At 37.7% G+C, this 24,107-nt stretch overlaps 3 protein-coding genes across 5 annotated transcripts; 2 read left to right on the top strand and 1 right to left on the bottom strand.

Annotated features, from left to right (window-relative positions):
• Positions 1 to 1,517: 1,517 nt before the first annotated feature.
• On the top strand, positions 1,518 to 7,225 carry LOC119980987. The gene is made up of 4 exons (XM_038823910.1): positions 1,518 to 1,884; positions 2,078 to 4,314; positions 5,755 to 6,065; positions 6,677 to 7,225. The coding sequence occupies exons 2-4, from the start codon at positions 2,132 to 2,134 to the stop codon at positions 7,042 to 7,044; spliced, it is 2,862 nt and encodes a 953-aa protein (XP_038679838.1). The 5' UTR covers positions 1,518 to 1,884; positions 2,078 to 2,131; the 3' UTR covers positions 7,045 to 7,225.
• A 535-nt stretch (positions 7,226 to 7,760) lies between these two features.
• LOC119981231 (pleiotropic drug resistance protein 2-like) lies at positions 7,761 to 17,627 on the bottom strand. Of its 2 annotated transcripts, none has more exons than XM_038824290.1 (20): positions 15,551 to 17,627; positions 15,302 to 15,422; positions 15,028 to 15,116; positions 14,801 to 14,885; positions 14,104 to 14,394; positions 13,929 to 14,019; positions 12,619 to 13,519; positions 12,363 to 12,523; positions 12,139 to 12,242; positions 11,888 to 12,053; positions 11,679 to 11,801; positions 11,169 to 11,314; positions 10,643 to 10,975; positions 10,227 to 10,517; positions 10,037 to 10,120; positions 9,824 to 9,957; positions 9,519 to 9,746; positions 8,930 to 9,101; positions 8,535 to 8,789; positions 7,761 to 8,211 (listed from the first exon to the last, which is right to left on the bottom strand). In XM_038824290.1, the coding sequence occupies exons 1-20, from the start codon at positions 15,958 to 15,960 to the stop codon at positions 7,942 to 7,944; spliced, it is 4,455 nt and encodes a 1,484-aa protein (XP_038680218.1). In that variant the 5' UTR covers positions 15,961 to 17,627; the 3' UTR covers positions 7,761 to 7,941. The 2 variants fall into 2 exon arrangements, with proteins under 2 accessions (XP_038680218.1, XP_038680217.1); XM_038824289.1 differs by having other exon boundaries at positions 11,169 to 11,260.
• Positions 17,628 to 18,413: 786 nt separating this feature from the next.
• Positions 18,414 to 23,622, top strand: LOC119981229 (neutral/alkaline invertase 3, chloroplastic-like). 2 transcript variants are annotated; one of them, XM_038824286.1, is made up of 7 exons: positions 18,414 to 18,685; positions 19,363 to 20,113; positions 20,837 to 21,002; positions 21,096 to 21,307; positions 21,865 to 22,358; positions 22,447 to 22,495; positions 22,931 to 23,622. In XM_038824286.1, the coding sequence occupies exons 2-7, from the start codon at positions 19,409 to 19,411 to the stop codon at positions 23,255 to 23,257; spliced, it is 1,953 nt and encodes a 650-aa protein (XP_038680214.1). In that variant the 5' UTR covers positions 18,414 to 18,685; positions 19,363 to 19,408; the 3' UTR covers positions 23,258 to 23,622. The 2 variants fall into 2 exon arrangements, with proteins under 2 accessions (XP_038680214.1, XP_038680212.1); XM_038824284.1 differs by having other exon boundaries at positions 18,416 to 18,685; positions 19,300 to 20,113.
• Positions 23,623 to 24,107: the final 485 nt, after the last annotated feature.

The raw sequence follows: 24,107 nt of genomic DNA, 5'->3' as shown, positions 1-24,107 counted from the left end.
AAAGGCAAATAACTGGATATATCCGGTCATGATATCTATCTTCACTTTCTAGAAGTTCTGGGTTTGATTTTTATAAATTTGTATATAGAAATTTTTTTTATATCCTTACTTGATTTGCGAGCTATTATACAGACCCTTTAATTTATTCGGTATACATCTAAAAAATAGTAGCTGAGATTTCTTATGTAAAAAAAAAAAAAGAGTACTACTTTTGTCTTACTTCCACACTGCTTTAATCATGATGGAAACTTCGTGAAAAATTATGTCCAAATTAGGGTAAAGTGTTTTGGGTCATTTCTAAATATATTTTCGGTCGTTTCAGAAGTTCGAGAAACATCGGTTACTTAGATTTATTTCGTGTGAGACTTTTTCATAAATTCTTTTTTTTATAGTAGAGGTGATTTTTATCATCGAACGATACACCTAAACATTTTTACGTTGCGAGAAGAAACGTAACTCTCACTTATAATAATATCTCCCTCGCCAACCATATTCGAGATGATAGAAAAATAATATTGTATTTAGACCTCGCTTTAATTAGTCTAACAAAAATGGATAAATGGCTTAGACAGAGGGGGGTGTTGTAATCCAAGCACAAAATATATGTGAATGTAAGAGGCTTGTAAGCCTGAGTGTTGGACATGCATGATTCGAAGCCCAGTTTCAAAGTTCAATGGGCTTTGGATTTTTTTACACATTTTTTTTTCTTTTTTTTTTTTATCCTAGAAAGGATTTTGCACATTTTGTGGTTTAAAGGACATCAAGTCTAGTGGAAAAAACACAAAAAAAAATGAGATGTGACATACATCACAAACCATTAAATAAATTATACATTTTGAGAATTGAAGCCCCCATTCAACTTTACATGGTAAAAAAATTAATCAAGGTGAAACCTTGAACAATATTGTTTAAAAAGAGGAGAAGTATACAAATGTCTCTCACGAGCTATTTGTAGTTAGAATTAACTACTTTCAATATTTTGTTCCATGAACAAGTTTATTGGTTTGGAACCAAGAAATTGATATCTCTTGCTTATTGACGAGAAAGGGTTAAATGTATCGATTTTGGTAGGGGTGCTAAAAAAACTCATAGAAATTGAACCGATTAAAAAATTGATCCATTGGTGATAATTTTTAAAAAAATTTACATTTTTCTTTACAAAATTGATCATTAGCAGAAATAACATTGACGAATTAGTAGGTTCAATTCCCATTGGATGCACGCCAATGAAACTCTTCAATAAGTCTTTTGAAATTGGTTTTGTATCAATGAAATCTCATCCATACATAACGAATTGGTCTAGTATATTCATATCATAACATATGAATGGTAAGAACTAACATTCTTATTCAGACTAGAACTCACAGGAAAAGAAAAGAAATTTATGGATGAAATCAAATCGGTTAAATTTATGTTAAAAAATTTAAAAAAAAAAAACTTTTACACTACTAAAATTTTGGGATGTTCTAAGGGCCAAACATACATTTTCTATACTTCTTGAATTACAAGCTGTTGACTACTTGACTCTGCTTGGCTCTGTTACCAACAGCTCTGCAATCCGATGGTCGCTTTAAGCAACTTTTAGGGAAGGTAGGAAATGATTTTGTTTTTGGCAAAGACGATTGCTGCTTCTGCCGACATCCACTTAACAATATCCTAATTTCACACCGAAACCTAAAAAGTTTCTCGTGCAAGGACGGACACTGCCATTAAACATCAAAGAAGAGAGAGTCCAAGGACGAAGCCATAGCCAGTGATACCACTATTTACCTCAAACTCTCCTACACACGAGAATTCCCAGATAAAAAGTTTCTTTCTTTTCCTCATCATCGAATCTGACACCGATTGTCGATGATGGATTATGTCACTTCAATCTCCGAAAAGGTTTGATATTTCTCTGATCTGTATGTCTATCTCGACTAGATATCAAGAACTCTTGATGGGTTTTCTTTGAATGCTATTTATTTTTCCTAGCAAGTATTTTATACATCATCTGGTTCAGGCTGATTATGGGGTTTTGATATGTTTTAGCTGTCCGGAACTGGATTTTGAACATATTGATTTTATAATCTTTAAGGGTTTGAATTTGAAGGAAAAGCCAAAGAAGTAAGCACTGATAGGGAAAGCAAAGATGCAATCTAGAAGGTATGATGAGTACACAAGACTATCTCCTGCTTCAAAGGCACGAAATCATCGTAGATTTGAAAGGGATCAGGATTCATATTTGTTGTCTCGCCGCCATAGGTCTCCACCACGTTCTCGAAGGAGTTTGAGCCCTTATAAAACTGACGGGGCTAGAAGGATTTTGCCTGAGATTACTGAGAGGAGGGACTATGGTTGGCATTCTGGGCATGGCAGGACAGAAAAGGTTCGGTCTGGATCACCCACACATTTACAACCTCCGCACAAAAGGGCTCATTTTGATGAGGGGGTTGTGCGAGGGGTGCATAACTATATTGAGGATATGGGTTTTGACGATGGTAAAAATTCTAGATGGAAACATGCTTATGAATATGGTCATGTTTCTAAAACTAGGAAAGAAAAAGATTATGGTGAGAAAATAATTGCTGGTGTTGAGGGGCATGGGGTATTGAGGCAGAAATCAACAGGAATAGAAGATCCCGTGGTACGACGGTCTTATCCTTTGCCTAATTATGCAGAAACTGGTGGACATCTACAATTGTCATCACGGAGTATTGATATAGGTAGGTTTGACCATGAACAACTAAGGTACCAGGAGCCCTTGCCAACAGATAATTTAGTGGCAATGCCATATTATAAAGGAGAGAAACCTGCATTTCCTTCAAGGGATATCCCATACAGCATGATACCAGAATCTCACTCCAGAGATTTTGTTAGCACTACTCATTCTAAAGATTTTGTCGGTACCTCTTCAGGGATTTCTAGGAGTGAGATTTTGGGTTCTTATCGGGATGGCCTTCAGTTGCATGCTTCCGATGAAATTGCAAGGGTTAGTGGTACACTCACCAAGCCAATGGGCTTTGCTGTACAAGATAGAAGGCCACATGTAGGTTGTGAGATAGAGCCTGAAGCTGTAACGAGGAAAGCAACTACTTACCCTCATGGTGCTTATAACCCTAACAGAGTTGAGCAAGGCTACTTTTGCCCAAAATCACAGGGACCAGGAGAAGATGATCGTGGATACCTATATGATAAAGTAAATAATGTAATGCTTCCACGTACTCAACCAGTACATGATCACTCTCAAATGGAGTATGACCAGGTAGAATTCTCAAGGAAAACTTTTATGCATTCTGTTGGAGACAGGATTGATAGTACTGAGGATTCTTTTGAAAATCTGCGGAATAGCAGTGCAAGAGACCATCCAACTTTACCAAATCTGACAATTTCAAACGATGTCAATAGTAGTGGACCATCATATGCTCTAGACCAAGGTTGGAAGTTCAGGGATTCTCAGCATTCTGAGTTTGATAGGAGAACTGAACGAGATTATGAATTAAGTATACCGGAGAATCATCCCCTTCAAAATTCAGGTCTGGATTATAGTTTTGGAAGAGACTTTTCTCTCAAATTTCACGATGAAGAACCGCATAGCCATTCTGTATATGATCTTGAAATGGATCGAATTTCTGCAAGAAGACACAGAGCTGAGGAGCAAGACCGCTCTACTCACAACACATCAGATAAGATGCTTCATGGGAGACACAATTTGGATGAAGACATTATGAGGCATGATCCTAGAACTATTATGTCAAGAAAATGGAACATACTAGAAGAGTTTGAGGACTTGTGTGATAGTGATGAGGAGTGGATTGATGAAGACATGAGTGGCTTGCCTTCTTATAGAAACAGGACACTTGTCCACTCTGAATACAGAGAGACTGGTAAAATGTATGATGGGCCGGACCATCCTAGAGATTTCACATCTGATGGCTGGTTGCCTTCTCAAGATTCCTGGGAAAATGCACATAGACATCCAGTCAGAAATTATAAAAGTAGTGGGAAACATGTAAAAGATCATTCAAGATCTGGTTCTCTAAGATGGTATAATTCGCCCCATGCTTTAAGGAGTGGTATTCGCGAACAGCAGAAAGTCTGGAAAAGAAATTATGACAATGATGAGGTTGAACATGCAAATGATCCTGACTCATTAGAATATTTTGGAGGTCATGCAAAATTTGAATCATCTGAGGATACTGAAAAATTTAAGCAGCTGGTCCATGAAGCCTTCTTGAGGTATTATAAGAGGTTGAATGTGAATCTTGCTGTTCGAAGAAGATACAAGGAACAAGGAAAAGCTGGTAGTTTGTACTGCATCGTATGTGGCAGAAGGTCTGTGTCTCTCTTCCATCGTATGGTTTACAAAGGTAGAATACATGTTTCCGTTCTGTGATTCAGGAGTTCTAGTTTTGCTTTCGGCATCAACCAGGTAACGATGGACTAACATTAGAAATATAGTTATTTGTCTCCTTTATTGGAGGCTATGACGGTTACTACTTACCAGTGACATTGGAAATACTTATGTGATTGGCTATTTTGTTGAATAGGTAATCTTTGGAGGTGGGTAAGGCTTAGGGTCTGAGTCATCATATAAAGCAGTAGGTTCTTTCTTTTCCATGATGCACAAAATATTAGTCCAGCAGTGGGGCAGAAAGTAGATCTCTTCTTCTTTTCCCCCTTTTCTTTTCTTGGTCACCAGAGAGTGTAGGCTGGGATATTTGAATCTACTCCATGAGTTTTCTTCATGGTTCATAGTCGTTGTTTGAACGAGAATAAGATCAGGGCCAATGTCTTATTGCATTGCCTTAAGTTGGCGGTCTTTTGACTATGATGATATCAAGTACCGCTTAATGAATTTGAGCTGACTGAACTTGATTGTTTAGAAAGTACAGATACATGGAGCTTTTCTGCTAGTGGGAGATTATTCTTATCCTTACAAATATACATACTCGACAAGTATGAAACGTTAATTAGATTAACACCTAATTAAGAGAGACTGAGGTTGCCCACCATACATATTGTAATCCACAGAGGCCTTGCTCTGCACTTCGTGAAAAATCATCCTTTGTGATTCAATGTATTTTTGAATTAGATATATGACGTCATGATGAAATATCTGATGTCAATGAAATAGTTTTATCAAGGCTTTTATTTATTTGTCCTTGAGAAAACAGCGATTGGAGTAGGTTTTTATCTGCTTTGACAATGTAGATGCTGTGTAAAACGATGCTTTTGTGTAGAACTAAATCGCAAATATAAAACTAAGGATCAGAGGTCAAATAATATCTCCAATAATGGCTATCTATTATGTCAATGATGCCTCCATCATATGATATTTAGCATCTAATTCTGGATGCAGCCCTTAAATCTCCTGAGGGATGTAATGTGGTTATCTGTTGTGGCTTTTGTGGGTTGTGTGGAAGAAACAAATGTTTTTCTTTTCTCATCATGTTGCCCCTGAAAAACAGCTCCACTATGGATTTAATTGTCATAGTCTTTCACTTTGCATTTTAATCAAGCTATTACTCTTTGCCATCCTTAATTATTGGTCAATCGTATCATTATTCCATGTTGTTGCACAATAATGACTATCTGGTGGATCTGGACAATCATATTATTATTTAAGCCTTTCCTTGCTCAGTAGTTCTTTAATCTAAATTTCAATTCTTCAATGCTTGGATTGAAAGACGCTTGTGTTGTGTGGTTCTTTGTCTTTTCCATGTATTTTTTTTTACTCCTTTAACTAGCTATGAAATATCTATGCTGTTACAGCCTCTCGAAGGAGTTCATGGACACGAAACGCCTTGTAATGCATGCCTTCATGTCGCACAAGGTTGGGTTAAGAGCAGAGCATTGGGGTCTTCACAGAGCAATATGCATTTTGATGGGATGGGATACTGTTCCTCCACAGGATACTGTAACATGGGTTCCTGAAGTATTGCCAGCTTCTGAAGCTTGGGCTCAGAAGGAGGATCTAATTCTCTGGCCTCCAGTTGTCATCATCCACAACATTTCCATGTCAAACAACAATCCAGAACAACAGAAGGTTTTACCTATTGAACGGATTGAGACTTTTCTTAGAGGTGAGTGTGAATTTGTGTGATTAATCAATTCAATGGAGTAGGTTGAAGTTCAGATTTCAATGATAAAGCAATACATTTCTTCTTTTTTTGAATGGAGTGAAAGCCATACATTTCAACTTAGTCTCGATGCTGATTAATTATTTAGTCATATATATGAATGAATGTACAATTGAGGAATCCAACTAAGTTTTTCGTATAGATTCTTGTAATCGATCCCAAAATATTTGGAAGTAATGCTTTTATGATAAGGATAGCTGTATGACTTATTTATGGATGGAAGTGTCTTTTCATTGTTTAAGCTAAAAAACAACCTCCCGCTGAACGAGGCATTAAGTGACTGCCTTGTTTTCCTTCTTCTGAGGTCCTCTATCCCAAAATATTTGGGAATATGAACATGTATGGATGGAAGTGTATTTTTTTTGTTGTTTAAGCTAAAACTTGATGCTACAATTGAACTAGCGATAAGATATAGAATGGTTGGAATAAGTAATTGGCATTTTATATGTTTTGCTTGGTTTAGATTATTTAGCTAGACCGTACTGATGAATTTTTCCCCCCTCATTTATTACTATTTACTTTCGCTATCGTTTTGTCTTTCCCATGGAGGACAGGTCAAGGTTTTGTTGGGGTGAAGATGAAGGTGTGCTTAGGGAAGCCTGCAGACCAAAGTGTTATGATAGTGAAATTTTTGGGAACTTTCAGCGGACTGGGTAGTGCAGAGAGGATTCATAAGTATTTTGCCGATAAAAATCATGGAAGAGTAGAATTTGAGCGAAAGACATCCAGGAACAAAAGCAGCAGCTGTTGGGATGCGGGAATGCAAGGAAACAAAGTGGAGGAGCACCTTCTCTATGGTTACATGGGAATTGCAGATGACTTGGATAGGTTGGACTTCAATACCAAAAACCGGGTTTTGATAAAAAGCAAGAAAGAAATCCTGGATCTTGCAAATTCTCCTGTTGAACCAGCTGCGCGGTAGCTGTTTTAACTTTAAACGACCTATTTAGTTTTTGCTGAATCTCTTTTGCTTAGAGAAAAATCATTGTAGAAAACCTTTTGGTGCCTTAAGACACTCTTTGTCTACTGGTAGTGTTGTTCAATCTATGTAAACAAATATATCAGACTTGATAATTTATGTCCTCATGTCTTCTCCGCGACAATTTCTCTTTTCATTGTTTATGATTTACCCTTTTATTTGACTTGGAAGATGTTGATCAATAGGACACAGCTAGACAAACTTGCCATCCAACTGTTTCCTTTGCAGTGTATTTCTCTACAACTATAATCTTTCATGTTTTTCAATCTCCTTTGGAAGTTGAGGAACTCGATTCCATGAGCAAAGTAAACAGAGGAGTACAAAAACAAACCAGACATGGGCAGCAGGCCAGCAGCTAGATTTTCATGGAACTCATTCAAATCCTAGTTCTCTGATAGACTGATACTGCTTCTCTAAAATCAAACTTCCCCCAATTAGAGCTGGCGTATCACAGAGCTGGGAAGTGGATGTCATACATAGTCCATTTTTTTATCCGAAAACAACACTGTAGAAGTTTGCCCCTTAAACATCCGATATGAGTTTAAATTACATCGTCCGTGACATAGGAGTATTGTAATTTCCTGCAAATGCAAGTGTAGAGTACTGTTCTCTGCTAAACTGCAGTAATGGGAGGAAAAGCAAGAACAATGACAAACTACTAATGTGAAGCATATTGATTTTATTGAAATCAAGAGCAAAGATCAGTCAAGTAACTACAACAATGAATGACCACACAAAGAAGTAAGAATTCTTGAATACATAGTGGCTCTTCACTCTTATTTACATTGATTACTAGAATATTGCATCCAGAAAATAATTTATCAACCTTTCATGCATATTCTATCTCCTTTGGAAGTTGAGGAACTTGATTCCATAAGCAAATACAAACATGAAAACAAGAACAAAGCCGATATGAGCAGCAGCAACTGCTCCAAGAAAGTCATACTCGAATCCAAAGTACGTCTTCAGGTACTGCTTTACTGACATCGAATCTTCTCCAGGGACATCAACCGGACTTTCCTTGTTGCCAAGCTGGGAGGTCACAAGGCCATTGATTGTCCAAGCCACCGGAGAACCATAGTAGTACCACTTCCACCATATTGGCATTTCCTGCAAATGCAAAGAGTTAGAACCAGCCCATTTCGCTTTCTAGCGTATACAAATGAGATGTTTATCTTTGTATTCATGTTATGAGATCTCCAGGTCTACGCAGCCTCTTGTTCTTGACTTCTCTTTTACTGAAAAAAGTGCCAATCATCCTCTAAAACCTGACTAACTTGATTAAATTGTGAGTTCAAGTGTTATTGAAATCAAAAGTTACCTTGCTCAACTCCCATGAGATGGATATGTAATGAAATGAAGAGATTTAACAGGATTTCCTACCAAAATGAAATGAAGAACATGCTATCAATACTCGGCTTTGGTGTACATACCGTTCTGGGGACGAGGAAACCAGCGAACAGGTTCCAAAAGCTTATGAAGAAAGAATTTACAATAGCAGCAACTTGTTGGCTTGGAGTGAGAGCTATAATCATCATTCCGTATAGTGTGAAGTATGTAAAGCTCATTGATACGAAGAAGTAGAACCACAAGAACTTCTTGAGCTCCCAGTCGTATCCAATCATCCCGAAAAGCAGTATAGTATACACTAATGTTTGTATTGCAACATAAATTACTTCTATGGCAACCTGCATGGCATAAACTACCATCGGTTAAACATACAGAAGAGTTTCTGTTCTGAATTTTATATTTCTTAATTGCAGATGCAAACTGGACTTTGCCTATTATTTGGGAATACTAAATCATCATATTGGCTTGACCCTGTTACCTGAGCAAATGCGTATGGCAATTCGGAGTACATCCCAGCAGCTCTTTCACGGTAGAAGACTGTTCTTTCAATTGCCACAACCGATTGCACTGAGGAAGCATTACTTGCTCCAAGGAAGAAGATAGCAGAATAAGTAGCTCCAAGAAGATTCATAAGGTCTTGTTGCTTGTGCCTGATGAACATCAAAGTTTTGGTAACAAGAGATTACACAATCATCAATAAGAAATAGTTTATCCTGATTCTAAAGCTCATTTAATACAAATGAAGATGACTATCATTATGTTTCAACTAGAAAAGCAGTGAATTAGAATGCTACTTGCATTGTTCACCGTAAGTGAACAATACAGTTCATAAATAAGCATATATACTTGCGCAATAAATGACATGCATATCACAGGTTTTTTCAAGGGCAAAACCATGCCAAAACCTTCTAACCCTGGGGGCAGAGGGCCTCTACAGCTTGAGAATTTATTTCTTTTGTATTAAGGATTGTAATTGCCGAGAATTCTTATGGAACAGTTTGAACATTTTCTGTTATTTACCAATAAAATGTTTATGCTTGTAGTTGAATAAGAATCCCTGTACTTACGTCTGGTTTCCTTTGTTCAAGAAAATCAATCCGAAAAGGGTACCAATAAGTGCAGTGGTCAAGAATCTTATAGCATTGTATTGTGGGTTCTTCCAATAAGACCAGAGCTGCTTCAAAAAGCAAATTTTGCATTGAGTAATAAAGTCCTGAGAGTATTTGGTGGGGAAAAGAAGGTCCTTGGATCCTGGTGCTGGAGTACTTAGCTCTTTGATGAGTTCCTGATTCTTCCTGATAAAAGAAACTTAAATGATGAATAGCTTATCACCATATAGCTCAAAGAGTCGGCATATTCATGTTTTACTTACTCATACAGTTTGGAGTTGGCATAAATTTCTGCAAAATCTACACCAAGTTGAGCCTCAACTGCAGTAGAACTGACTTCAAGCATCCATGTAGCGGGGTTGTAACCATCTTTAATCTTGGGCACCCCTGGAACAGCCTGTAAAAGGTTAAGTACAATATTTGTGACCCAAAGAGAGTCATAAACTACTTTCAGACACTTGATGAATGACATTTACTTCAAAGTATTCTATTAGTTTGTGGGAACATCGCCCAAGCGATCCAGCATATATGACTTGTCCCCCTCTCTTCATCAAGAACAGCTGTAGACAAAGTGAAATAAAGCTTAACAAAAGAATCATGGCTAGATTATAATCAAAGGAACAAATTATCCATATTCAAATTTATGATGGCTTAAAACATGTGCACCTCATCAAAAGCTTCAAAAATTTCTATGCTCGGTTGGTGAATTGTGCAGACAACAGTTCGCCCAGTATCCACTGTATTTCTCACAGTACGCATAACAATTGCAGCAGCTCTAGCATCAAGCCCTGATGTTGGTTCATCCATGAAGATTATGGATGGATTAGCGACCAATTCTACAGCTATAGTAAGTCTCTTCCGCTGTTCAGTTGACAAGCCATTTACTCCTGGAAGGCCTACTAAAGAATCCCGCAGTACATCGAGCTCAACTAACTTCATGACTTCTTCAACGAACATCTGTAGCACAAATGATTACACGTTGATCAATAACATTGTAGGTAGAGCTGAGGATCTTAGTCAAAAAAAAGTGGGCTAGCATGGTACAGAACGCAGAAAGAAATAACACTTTGATGAATGATTACATGTCGTGCTTCATTCTTAACATCCTTAGGAAGACGCAGCCAGGCAGAGTACACAAGGGATTCGTAGACAGTAACATTAGGAGAGTGGATATCATTTTGTTCACAATAACCACTGACACGAGCAAAAGTTTCTTGGTTCTTTGGGTACCCAGATATACTGATGTTTCCTTCAATATATCCCCCCGTCTTCCGTCCTGCTAGTACATCCATCAAAGTGGTCTTTCCAGCGCCACTTACACCTACCAACGCTGTCAAAATACCAGGCCTGAAAGTCCCACTAACATCTTGTAGCAGTTGGAGTCGGTCCTCTACAATTCCTTGGGTCTTCATTTCCTGATGAAAAAATAACAAATTTCTCATGAAACCTTCCGTAAAAGGAGTGGTATTTCATATTTCTAAGATTTAACCAGATGATATGTCAGTCAAGCACATTAATGTTTTATTGCATTTATCTAGAAAGACGTTTATGCATTGTGTCATGAGAAGAAACTGCAAGATGAAGAAGGACGTCAAAGAAGGGACTTACAGCAGGCATATCAACGTAGTAACTGACATGATCAAAAGCAAGTGATAGGGACTGGAAGGGCAAAACCATTCCTCGTTTAGAAGGTGTTTGCTCTTTAGCTTTAACGTCTGAATAATCTGGACCATTCAACACTTTCATCTCATTACCTGTACACATTAATGTAATCAGTCGCCAAAATCTAGAGATGTGGATTATTATTAAAGAAGATTTTACTCCTTCCACCACACTCTCTACCCCTAAGAGCGTGAAGGTACCGCACACAGCAATATGACAATGACAACTTTCTCGCAGAGTGGTCAGCCTTAAATAAGTGGAGCATATACACATAAAGCAATTCCATGAGAGGTTATTTCCTCTTTTGTGGATAAAGAAATCAATAAAAAATGTAAATCACGTAGAAGATTGAGCAAAAGAAAGTTTTTCTAGACCAAACACTTCAACATAGAGTTCATCATTCAACTAAAATAATCGTAACTGATCCTCTATTCTGCTCAGACAGCCTATTTGTACCTTCAGACAATGAGGCAGAAGCTGATGAATGCATTACTCTTGTTGATTTTTCCTGATGTACAGTGGAGATTGACTTCTTAGTGTCATCGTCATCCACAATAACTGATTTAGTATCTCCCAAAGCTGCATTTGATTTTCAACCATTTTAAAAACCAATTCTTGCTTGAATATCTGAGATAGTGATTAATATCAGAGATGATATGTCTTACGATTCAAAAATGTCAGTGCAGCAATGAAAAGGACGTTGAAAAGCAAAGAGAACCCAAAGAGAGCCGCAACGCAAATCCAATACCAGTACTCTTCCACAAACATGCCTCTCATTTTAAGAAGAGCCTTCCCGACAGTTGGTTCAGGAAATTTTGGATCAGGGTTAGGCTGAAGCAAGGAAACAATATGGTGTAAAAGATCAAATAAGAAGGTAACGAAGAAAAATAAAATAAAATTTTAAAAAAAATCTTACCATGCTCCATCTATCATCGAGAAACTCGTTGATGAAGATGGCATTCTGTCCATACATCATGGGAGACATGTAGTAGCCCCATATCATGAATGGTTTAATGTCATCTTCAGTAGAAGACACAACACCATAAGAATTCCAAACATATTATCAGGATGTCACAATAATGAGATTACTTATGTCAGCATGAAAAAAGCTAAATCATAATTGAAACGTATATAACTCACCTTTGGCGACAATGAACCCCCCAAGTACAAAAACCAAAAGTAATGTTACGATGCCAAGCGTGTTTGCCACAACTTGTGTCCTTCCAAGTGCAGCAATGAAACGGAAAAGCGAGAGAGCCATTTGATGTACACCAAAGAAAGCCAAGAATTGACGGAAAAACCTAAATATTATTGTGATAGTTAAATAAAATGACCACAAACTGACATAGCCCATTATGTTACATTATTGGGAAGAATGGGACGCACTTTCACGAACCTGGTAGCACCAGGAGCAAACCCAATGGTGTAGTAAGTGATCATGACCCATATCCCTGACTCCATCAAGGAGAGGGGAATCCTGAGTAGCCAAATCGGTAATGCAAACGCCCATGCAGGATAGAAAAAGAAATCCCTTTGCTTGAAAAATACAGGAAGCCTAAATATAGTCAACGGAAGCTCTGCCACCCCATTAAACATAACATTCATCAGACTGAAGAATAATGCTCCAAAGTATTTTCCACCATCCTTTAACGTTTCTTGCTTCATCTCTGTTCTAAAAAATACACTCATTGCGACCAATGACATAATAGTAATCTGAGTTGTCTTGAATATATATACAAAAGAATTACGCTTCATTAATAGCCATTCCCTTGCCAAGCATGTGTTGAAGAGTTCCCAGTTCGGAATCCCATATCTTTCCCTCACCAGTGCAGCCGGATGGGCACGAGATATATCATAACGAACTCTCAGTTCTTCATTTAGTTTCTGGCCAATGCAAAAACAATTAAAGTGCTCTACAAACTCAGGTACAGAGACGTATTGGTAAGGTTCATTCTTTCTACACCAGTATGCCTCTTGGTCATTTTTGGAAGTCACTTGTTGCAGGAAATCAGCAACTCCTTTCCTATCAGGACATCTGAAGCCTACACTTTCAAAAAATTCAAGTACATCCTCACGTGGTCCTTGATACACAATTTGACCTTCTGAAAGCAAGATAATGTCATCAAACAGATCATAGGTTTCAGGTGCTGGTTGCAGAAGGGAGATAATCATTGTCACATCCATGATATGGACCATTTGCCTCATAAATCTAACAATCTGAAAAGTCGTGGAACTATCAAGACCGGTTGATATTTCATCCATGAAAAGAGCTTTCGCTGGTCCAACCAACATCTCTCCTGCATTTCATTAAAGTGATTTCTTTCATACTTGTTCTAACATACTTCAACATAGCAACAAAAAGAATTCTTCATAACCACTAAATTACTTAAGTTATTGCTAAATCAATCACCCTCAAATAAATTTCCTATAAAAATCAAACTAAGGGATGTACATGCCTCTTTTCCAGCAAAAAATATCAAGAGATAATTAATAAACCAAACAATGCGACAATTTAAAAAATTTCTGAACCCAGAATGTTACAACATGTGATATGTTGCTGCACCTAGATGATGTACCAAGATCATGATAATATTTGCAGATCAGAAAGATTTTGAACATTTAGCTGATTCAGAGTGCAAAGAAATTACTACAAGAAGTAAGTGGTGCCCATTCAAAATATATATTCCCGGTACATGATCTCTATACCTGTAGTAACACGCTTTTTTTGTCCACCAGATATGCCCCTTCTCATTTCGTTACCCACCATTATATCACCACAGATGTCCAAACCAAGTATCTGTTACAATAGAGGAGGAAACAGTTTGGTGAACTTGGGCTTCATCAATGAATGAGGAACCATTTATAAAAGGTGGTACTGCACCTTGAGAACATAGTCTGTAATTAAACTGGTTTTTTGTCCCGCCAAGGCTATGGCCTTCATAAACGCATCTATCTCAGGGTCCGGTTTGATTCCTGATTGCTTTTCCCGTCTTGCCAATTCTACCAACAAGTCGTATCTAGTGCCAACTCCTAGGCAACGTCCCGAGAAATCGAGAGTCTCTCTGACGGTCATCTCACCGTGGTGAAGGTCTAGCTGACTTATATAAGCAGATGTTCTTTGGGGAATGAACTCATGCAGTTCATGACCGCAGTAAGTGATTTTCCCCGATACCTGTTGTTGAAGTTATAAATGTTAGATCTCTACTATATTATTCACGTAGAAGTCAAAGCTCCACTAAACATATGCATATCATCAACATTTTCTACTAACTGCAAAGAGCTAAGCAACTTTAGGAACGAGATTGGAAAAATGGAAATGATGAATATTTACCTATCTACGTTATAACTTATAAGCGTTTGTTAAATCTGACGAGTTAATCCAAAGGAACAAATCAAGAAATCATGAATAATTTCAGTTTACGGACTACGTATGCATTATGCAGAATATACCAGATGCTTCCACACAATATTGAATTGAATAAGACCATTAAAAAAATCCCTCCAAATTATTATGAAACCTTGAAGACAAGGAATGTTAATCAAATGTTAAAATGAGAGATGGGGGAGTGATAATACACCTTTAGATTCTTATTTGTCTTGCCTGCAAGTGATTGCAGCAGTGTAGTTTTTCCTGATCCGGGAGGCCCTAGAAGAAGTGTCATCCTGTGAAAACATGATAAGAGGGACTACAATTAGTAAAAGACCTGAATCTGTCAACTACGTGCTACCCCAAACTTGTTGTCAACATGATAAACTGCGCTAATCCAACAAAAACGTATTAGCATTTTGGGACTAGGTGGTGTACCTTGATGGTTTTGATATTCCACTCACATTATGAAGAATCTTGACAACTCTTTTCTTAGATGGGAAAATTCTAAGTAATCCAAGAATTCCCTAATCAAATCAACCATTAAAATCATTAATATTCATTAGTATAGATTCTCAACCACCAAATAAATTGAACCATCATCTTCTCTGCAGCACAATCGACACTGTTAAAACAAATCATTTGGTAATTAAATTAAAGTTGCTCCAGTAACTTTTAATTGTTTTGAAGCTTAATCACAATCAAAATTTACCTCCACTAGATTTATGGCAGAATTCAACAGAGTTGGGAGTGCCCTGGTTCCCACATATGCGTCTCCTTCTATGGATAATTTTTCAAATCTGATTTCGATTTTCGGATTCTCAATTCCCACCCTGTGAATCATGAAAGAAAATCGTATCTCATTTCACAAAACATTTCCACTACGAACAAATTAAGATTGAGTGGGGAATTGAGAGAACTGAAGTATGTGGTGACCAAGACAGAGTAAAGAGACTCTCACCTGTCTGTCCTTTCTCTAAGCCTAAGAAGGAACTTCTCATTATCCTCTTCTACAACCTTGAGTATACTGTCCATGAGTTGCTTCTTATCTTGCATAGCAAGATTTGTAATATCAACCTCTCCATAACCAACCTTTCCATCATCCAAAACCTGCTGCAGCAGTCCCGTCCTTACGCGATCATACGTAGCCAACCGCTCTATTGCAGCCCACTTGAGCTCCTCCTCATCCTCCTCTCTCCCACTCTTCTGAAACATATCACCTTGGTTATTCCACGCCTCTCGAATACTGGAAGAAGCCCAACTTCTCCTGCTTGCAGACACAAAGCTCCCTTTCCTGCTCATTGACCGCGAGCTCAATGTCCTCAAGCTCATAGCCCTTGCAAGGTCATCACCTGCTATAGCTCCCGCCATAGTACTTACTTATTAACTTATAAGTAATTCTTTGGTTTCTTACACTTCAAAGTTGAAAACTTTCTGCTGCTACAAATAAACCCAGAAAGAACAATGATATTCAAAGACATTCACTGCAACTCGCAGTTTTTTTTTTTTCAGGTGGCTGTGCAATGTTGTTTTCAGGAGGTGTTGGGGATGGTTTTTGTATGTGAAGAGAGTTACAATGACAGCAAAGTAGTGACAGAAATGGGTATTGATGAAGAGAGTTACAATGACACTATGAAAGCATAGAAGTGACAAAAATGGGTATTACAGATTCTGAATAGACATTAAAAAATATGCATGGATATATCCCTTTTTTTGTCAGGTATAAGAAGAGAGTGACTGAATCACATTGAATTTCCTAGTGAATCTTTTTTCCCGAGGAAATTTGGAACGTTCATAAACAACAAGGTTAGGAAAGACAAGAACTGGTATTAGTCAAAAGGAAATTGAGTTACAGCAAAGGTACTTCAGTACTCACAATCCTCTCCATGAGGGTTATTTAAGGGAGATTTCCTAAGAAAACAGTAATAATTGGAACACAAACAAGAAACATATATTTTTAATAACATGGATCACTAGGTAGAGACATAGCTTATCTTATTCATTAATGCATTGCCATTTGCCAACGATCGACTACTGCAAAGCTGAGAGTCTGATATCCTTATGGGCATAAACCCGGACCGTCAAACCGTTTCTCCGGACGACATGATAAGTTGGATAAAAACTTATCGCATGATTACAAGGGTACTACTCCCACTGGAAATCAAACGCAGGATCTTCCATGTCCATACACTGCCGAAAAAAATTCACCAATAAATTATCGCCCAAGTGGTTGTTGAGAGGTTGAGAGAATTGACATCCCCACTTGACATCTGCTACTGATTGACATTTTGCTGGAGTCCTTGGTTCATGGGTCTCAATTAGGTTTGTTAGTCACGAATGGCGCCTTGACATCTTGCATCCTTTGTGTTCCAATTATTACTACCCTTTCATCTTGCAAAGACCCCCTCTTCAATATCAATATCAACTGCAAGGAACGCACTGCACCATCCCATCTCCAAATCCTTTTCAGTTACGCGCCGCCGTGATCTCTTCTGAAGAAAAGAAAATCTGTTGAAGTAGTCTCAACAACAGCCATCCTTGCCAATATCACCACCGCAGTCACTCTCGGACCTAAATGCAGCATCGAATCTGAGTGCAATTCTCTCGAAAAAAACCAATATTTACACTTGCTCAGCACGACAAAATCATGCCCCTTCCATCCCTGTTACTTCTCAAGAAAAAACCAACCAAATCCCCTTTTAAACAGTTTCCGTGGTTCTAATAACACAGAATTTACATTCGATTCAAAATCCATACAAGAATACATTACTGTCTTCAAAGCTTGTCCTCAACAGGCTCTAACAAAAAAAAATCTCGATGCTGTGGTCCTTTCAGAGATAAATTAACTGGCCATCTCAATTAGCTTCAAGAATAAAAATCCCAAAAGTCAGCCATAGCAGCATCATCATCAGCATCAGGTAATCCACCTAGTTTAGCAGCTTCCGCAGTTCTAAGAGCCATAACAGCTATGTAAATTGCCAAAATCAATGTTTCAAACGACAGGGAAATGCTGAAAACACGGAAGAAGATAACGGCACTAATCACTCTTTATTTGGGTTGGTAAAAAATTTAACAGTCCGGCCCGTACGGCCTGTCTTCTTAACGGGCTTTGGAGAAATGTCTTGATAATGGGCCTAATAATCCTGCTTGCCAGGCCTGCTTTTTAACGGGCTTTTTCACAACCGTCTTGATAATGGGCTTGCTTCCCACCATGTAATGTACAGAAGGCTCTGTTTGGTCAAATGACTCAACTTCTTAGGCTAAACCACGGGTGTGCTGTCTGTTTCGCTTTCTTTTCCTTTCCTGTGTCATGAATCATGATAACCATGACAGGTCACCCAGATTTATATGATATTCGAGTAATAAATCCAAACAAAACCAAATAACCATGTATTTTCCAATGACATGCAAGTATCAGTTTGGTGTTCCAAAAATTGCTCAAGTATCCACTTCGACTATTCAATTCTCGTGGATACATCAAATTCGTACAATTTTATTTTATTTTTTATTAAAAAAGACATATCTTGGTGGAAAAATGATGAACCTATGCTTTATAAACGATATTGTTTGTTCACAATCTTTCACCATGGATATTTGATTTCTTGTAAATTGGTCGGGATTGACTAGTTGATATTTGGGTACTCATTTATAACCTCTAAAAAATGTGTGTTTTATACAGCTGCTGGTTTTCTTATTATGAAAAAATATCAAATTTTTTAAAGAAATAAAACTCCACAATAAGATCATTAAATAAACGAGGAAAAATGAACACCAGAAGAATAAAAAATAAAATAAAATAAAAAATCAACTCAAGAGAGGACAAGTGAAAGAGGCCTCTGTGTTCGTAGCAACTGGAAACATAATTTATGCATGTTGTTGTGGATAATAAAGTATGATTGATTGCATGCTTTATGTGGGTACCTGTAAAACACGACTTCTGATGAGAGCGACTGGTTACTTTCGTCTCAGAATTGGTAGCTTGTGACTCCTGCCAAACCCAATTTTTATTATTTTCTTCTTCACCTACCAAATCTCAAGAGTTTGGCTGTGCGTTTCAGAGCAAACCCAGTAATTATCAAAAAGAAATTCTTATTGGGTAAGATTTCTTTTCGTTTTCTCTTTTGATGTGATAAAGATTTGTTATTTTTGTTAGCAATTTTTCTGGGTTTTCATATTAATCTAGTTTTCTTTAATGTTAATAAATTGAAGTTAGCAATGGTTTTGAGAAAGCCGTGCGGATTGATCTCATTGTCGTGTATGTCTTCTCGATTGAATTACACTTCTCAGTTCTTGACGAATTTTTGTGTGATTGAGACTGATTGAAATTGGGTGTTGGTTAGATTTTGGTATGAGACGAGGAATTCTGAGTTTTTTTGGCTTGGATATATGATATTTGACCCAATGATTTCCTCAGGGAAAAGGTGTTACCATTGCTTTTATCATTTGCTACTTGATTCCTTGAATTGAAACTTGTAGTCTTAATTTAAATTCTGCCAAAACTTAGGAAGGAGAGGAGTAGCCTTTGAATCTTTGATATTCTCTTTGATCTTGTTTTTGATTTGGTAATTGATGGCATCCCAAGCTGATTTCGTCAAAAAAGTTTGTTAATACTTTATATTGTATTTTCATGGCAAAAGAAGCAGATGCACCTAGTCGGGTTATGTTTGTCTTGAGTTTTTTTTTTTTTGGTGACAATGATCATGATTCTAGATGTACAACTAACAATTCTGGATTCGAATCTGACGAGCTCTTGGATTTACCTTCAATCAAAAGATTTGAGGTTTAACAGAATTTGGTTCATTTGAGAAGAATTTTTCTGATGGGAACTTCTGAGGCAGTTCTACGAGTTTTTTCTGGGTCAGTCCATTGCCTTTTTAAGTCTGATTCATTTGTTAGCAATATGGATTGGACAATGCCATCTAAATTCCACATAAGATGTGCAAAGAGAAAGGCCTCAAGGTATATGCAACCATTCAAGTGTTCAAGTCTTTTACGAAGTCATGTAAAGGCCTATCCATTTAAGGGGTTAGGTGGTGCTTTGCATGGAAATACAGCTATCAGCAGGTTACAGCTTCTGAGCTGCAAGTGCCAACATTCTGAAACTACAAGTGGAATGACTGCAGAGAGTAGCAATGGAACATGGTTTGTAGATAATGTGGAGACATTAAATCTGAATGGTGTGGTGAATGCATCAAATGCTTTGGAGTTTGAGAATGTTCAGCAGTTCAAACACGAAAAGCAGGTTTCAGAAGCTAATGGTACCGCTGGATCACATAAGGATACAACTCATAAGGTTACCGTAGATCCTATTGAGGATGAAGCATGGGACCTTTTGCGGAATTCTGTGGTTAATTATTGCGGCAGTCCTATCGGAACAATTGCTGCGAACGATCCTACGAGTTCCAGTGTGTTGAATTATGATCAAGTCTTTATTCGTGATTTCATTCCTTCTGGCATCGCTTTTCTTCTGAAGGGAGAGTATGACATTGTCCGGAACTTCATCCTTCATACGCTTCAGTTACAGGTAGTTCAATTGTTTGTTTAGTGACACCACTTTATTATTGTAGAATAGTACAGGTAATTAAGTTTTACTTCACTGTTCGTATTTTTGTTTTTGGCTTATTGGGAGTGGGGGGTTCTTGAGGATAAAGTATTTGTGCATCTATCTCATAACATTAATAGCATGATCAATGTGTCTTCAAAATGTGTGGAAACATGACATTCGTGTGATGAAACTCCTGCTTACTATTGTTGATACAGATATGTGTCCATCTCATGCTTGTACTTTTTTTTCCCTGTGTTTGGTGATGGGTTTGAGTTGAGGTTACTCACCTACTGGACAACCATGGTTTATTACTAAATTGAGCTCTCTATGCTCTGTTTTGGTTTTGGGGGTTTCGCTGGTGGTGAGGTTGCAGGGGCATGAGTGGTTGGTATTTCAAGTCCTAATAATGCATATGATCAGATTTGACTTAAATGTATGAGTTTGATGCCTTTTTTCTGAGGTATACCTCATATGATATTTCTTTTGAGCTACCTATCACAGAGGCTGCATAAGTCTACATTTTGCTCTTACAGATACATTTTTCCGTCTGTCTGACACTTTTTAATTGTTAAGGTTGGGGTTGGGCGTGCACTGAAATTTACTCCCCTGTAGCATGTTGGACTACCATGAGAGATGGTTATTTGTTCCATTTAATTGGGTGTATGATGATATCTGTATTGTATATGACCCCTTTCATGGCAGAGCTGGGAGAAAACGATGGACTGTCACAGTCCTGGTCAAGGTTTGATGCCTGCTAGCTTCAAGGTGCGCACAGTCCCTCTGGATGGTGATGATTCTGCTACAGAGGAAGTATTGGACCCTGACTTTGGAGAGGCAGCAATCGGTCGTGTTGCTCCTGTTGATTCTGGTATATGAAATTTCTGAGCTCAGCAATCTACTTGGGGTTCTGCTCTTTTTTGTGTGGTCCTGAGCTTTTTTCACATTGTTTTCCCAATGTTAGGGTTGTGGTGGATCATTCTATTACGAGCTTATGGTAAATGCTCTGGCGATCTCTCAGTTCAGGAGAGGATAGATGTGCAAACTGGAATTAAAATGATCCTGAGACTATGTCTTGCTGATGGATTTGACATGTTTCCTACATTATTGGTAACTGATGGCTCTTGCATGATAGATCGGCGCATGGGAATTCATGGCCACCCTCTAGAAATTCAGGTAAATAAGTTCTGATCTCAATTCTCAACTCGAATCTTTTTGTTGGGCATAACTAAGGATGAACAAAGGAAATGGAGAGCTTATACATAAATTCTTTTTGGCACGTTCATTGGTATATGCAATTATCAATGTATATCAGAAACAAATCTTGGAATGAATGTATAGGGGGAGCTTTTGGCCTTGTTCGACTGTCAACCCTTTCGTGCAAGAGATTTGTTGGGGAAAAAAAACCGACTTGAAAATGTGTATTAAACCATAGTTACATTATTATACTGTTGAAAGTCCAAATATTAGCAGAACTGGTACCATGCATTCCAAATTTCCCTTTAAATTTTCTTACAAGAGAGTTAAGAAATGATGATATTAGGTGTATGTGCAATGCTGCAATTCTGGGAGAGTGTTGCAAGTAGTTATTTTTCAGATGAATACAATACAATAGTATTTGAAGGTTTCTTATTGATCATTTAAATTTTTGATATGTCCTATTGATCGTCTCTGATACGCCTTTGCTCTTTTAAGACTTGGTTTTGATATTATATATGTATCTCTTCTTGAAGGCTCTCTTTTATTCTGCATTACGTTGTGCACGTGAGATGCTTGCTGCAGAGGATGGATCTGCCGACCTTATCCGAGCACTGAACAACCGTCTGGTAGCTCTGTCATTCCATATTAGAGAGTATTATTGGATCGATTCAAGAAAACTAAATGAGATTTATCGCTACAAGACTGAGGAGTACTCGTATGATGCAGTGAATAAGTTCAACATTTACCCAGATCAGATTTCTCCGTGGTTGGTGGAATGGATGCCCAACAAAGGAGGATATCTTATTGGGAACTTGCAACCTGCTCATATGGATTTTCGCTTTTTCTCTCTTGGAAATTTATGGTCTGTGGTAAGCGGCCTTGCAACAGTGGAGCAATCTCATGCCATATTGGATCTCATTGAAGCCAAATGGGCAGATTTGGTAGCAGATATGCCATTGAAGATCTCTTATCCTGCTCTTGAAGGTCAAGAGTGGCAGATAATTACAGGCAGTGATCCTAAAAACACGTAATTTATCTTTTTTCATTATTTATAAAATTTATGATACTTTTTTATTTTCTTCAAAAAATTATTTAACTTATCTGTTACGATGCAGGCCATGGTCCTACCACAATGCAGGATCTTGGCCAACTCTTCTTTGGCAGGTTAGTTGTTGACTTGTAGTTCTTTGCACCCAAACGCATCCCCTTCTTTTCGGGATGGGAAACAACAGCATATTAGGAAGAAAACTATAAAATTATGGTGATAATGGAGATCTGAAACTATGCTACGGATTTTGGGACGGGTTATATTAAAAAGCATTTGGTAATTACACATAGTCCTCGATGATCTAATGAATTTGTTAGATTGCGTGTTAAATGGCTCTAGGCAGCATATTCTCATGACTGTCAAAGGTTTTTAGAATTAATTGTAAATCAGTATTAAACCTCATAGAGATGACCATAATCATCTCTGCTTCACCATGGAATACCTGCATTGTGTGTTCATTTGTTTTTGGAGTTGCAAACGTGACGAACTATTATAATATCGTGAATTGAAATCGGATTATAACTTTCTCACACATTCAATGCCTTTTTCAGCTCACAGTTGCTTGCATAAAGATGAACAGACCAGAAATTGCTGCAAAAGCTGTTGAGATTGCTGAGAAACGCATATCAAGAGACAAATGGCCTGAATATTACGACACTAAAAAGGGAAGGTTCATAGGAAAACAAGCACGGCTGTTCCAAACCTGGTCAATTGCTGGTTATCTTGTGTCCAAGCTCTTGCTTGAGAATCCAACTGCCGCCAAGATTCTAATAACTGAGGAGGATTCAGAACTTGTTAATGCATTTTCGTGCATGATCAATGGTAGCCCAAGAAGAAAGCGTGGAAGGATGAATTCGAAACAGACATATATCATCTGAGTCCTCTTGTCCGCATCCATGTAGATATCACACATGGTTCGATATAACATTCATCATCGTTTGATCACACAAAAAAAAAAAAAAAAAAATATATATATATATATATATATAGATAGATATATGTTTTTTTTTTCCTTTTGATTCTATGGGTGAGCCGAAATTTCACAAGGCCTTAGTCACCCCTTATTCATGAAATCCATTATAGGCGCACAAGATATACTTTCTTCTAGTTGTGACGTTGCTTCAGAATTTGAACTTCTATTTCTCATGTTCACTGTGTTGATCATAACATTCTCCTTTGTGGTGTATGAAACCGCATAACCTATCATCTTTGAAAGTTTATGCAGAATGATTTCTATTTTTCAGACTCCTCTAGTTATTTGCATTGTCCGTTCTTTCACTATGACTCGTTCATTCGGAGTAAAAAGGGCGCGTTTGGAACCCACATCAAGTGACTGTGGACCATGCCATAGTCTGGCCTTGGATAAGATGTTGGTTCTTTCTCCATATGTTATCTGGCATTACTAGATGGTTTGGATGTAAAATTGTTGCCTAGTTGATGCCTGCTTATATTTCCTAGTTGCCTGCTTATTAGTTATTTGTAAATCCATTGGATCCGCAGACTTTGTTTTTCCTAGGCCATCACACTTTCATACTTAGGCCCAAGGAAAATGCCTCATTATGGAGAGGAAGATAACGAAAGGAAGCAAGACTTTCCTTATAAATCATATTGTTTAGATGAACCCAAATGATGCGAGAATTTTACAAGTCTTGACATATATGCAGACCAAATGACAGGGAGTAGTAGGATATAAGAATTGTAGTAAATCTTGATCTAGTCGCCTATATT

Source organism: Tripterygium wilfordii, chromosome 16 (genome assembly GCF_013401445.1).
Source record: "Tripterygium wilfordii isolate XIE 37 chromosome 16, ASM1340144v1, whole genome shotgun sequence".
Lineage (NCBI taxonomy): Eukaryota > Viridiplantae > Streptophyta > Magnoliopsida > Celastrales > Celastraceae > Tripterygium > Tripterygium wilfordii.
This window is presented reverse-complemented; position numbering and strand designations above follow the sequence as displayed.

Excerpts from the sequence above, each read along its gene's own strand:
- LOC119980987 (XM_038823910.1), top strand. The coding sequence starts at position 2,132 with ATGCAATCTAGAAGGTATGATGAGTACACAAGACTATCTCCTGCTTCA. Across the intron at positions 4,315-5,754 it reads TGCATCGTATGTGGCAGAAG|CCTCTCGAAGGAGTTCATGG; the intron begins GTCTGTGTCTCT and ends ATGCTGTTACAG. Across the intron at positions 6,066-6,676 it reads GATTGAGACTTTTCTTAGAG|GTCAAGGTTTTGTTGGGGTG; the intron begins GTGAGTGTGAAT and ends CATGGAGGACAG.
- LOC119981231 (XM_038824290.1), bottom strand. The coding sequence starts at position 15,960 with ATGGCGGGAGCTATAGCAGGTGATGACCTTGCAAGGGCTATGAGCTTG. Across the intron at positions 14,020-14,103 it reads TTACAGACTATGTTCTCAAG|ATACTTGGTTTGGACATCTG; the intron begins GTGCAGTACCAC and ends CTATTGTAACAG. Across the intron at positions 12,243-12,362 it reads GGGGTTCATTGTCGCCAAAG|ATGACATTAAACCATTCATG; the intron begins GTGAGTTATATA and ends CTTCTACTGAAG.
- LOC119981229 (XM_038824286.1), top strand. The coding sequence starts at position 19,409 with ATGGGAACTTCTGAGGCAGTTCTACGAGTTTTTTCTGGGTCAGTCCAT. Across the intron at positions 20,114-20,836 it reads TTCATACGCTTCAGTTACAG|AGCTGGGAGAAAACGATGGA; the intron begins GTAGTTCAATTG and ends CTTTCATGGCAG. Across the intron at positions 21,308-21,864 it reads GCCACCCTCTAGAAATTCAG|GCTCTCTTTTATTCTGCATT; the intron begins GTAAATAAGTTC and ends CTCTTCTTGAAG.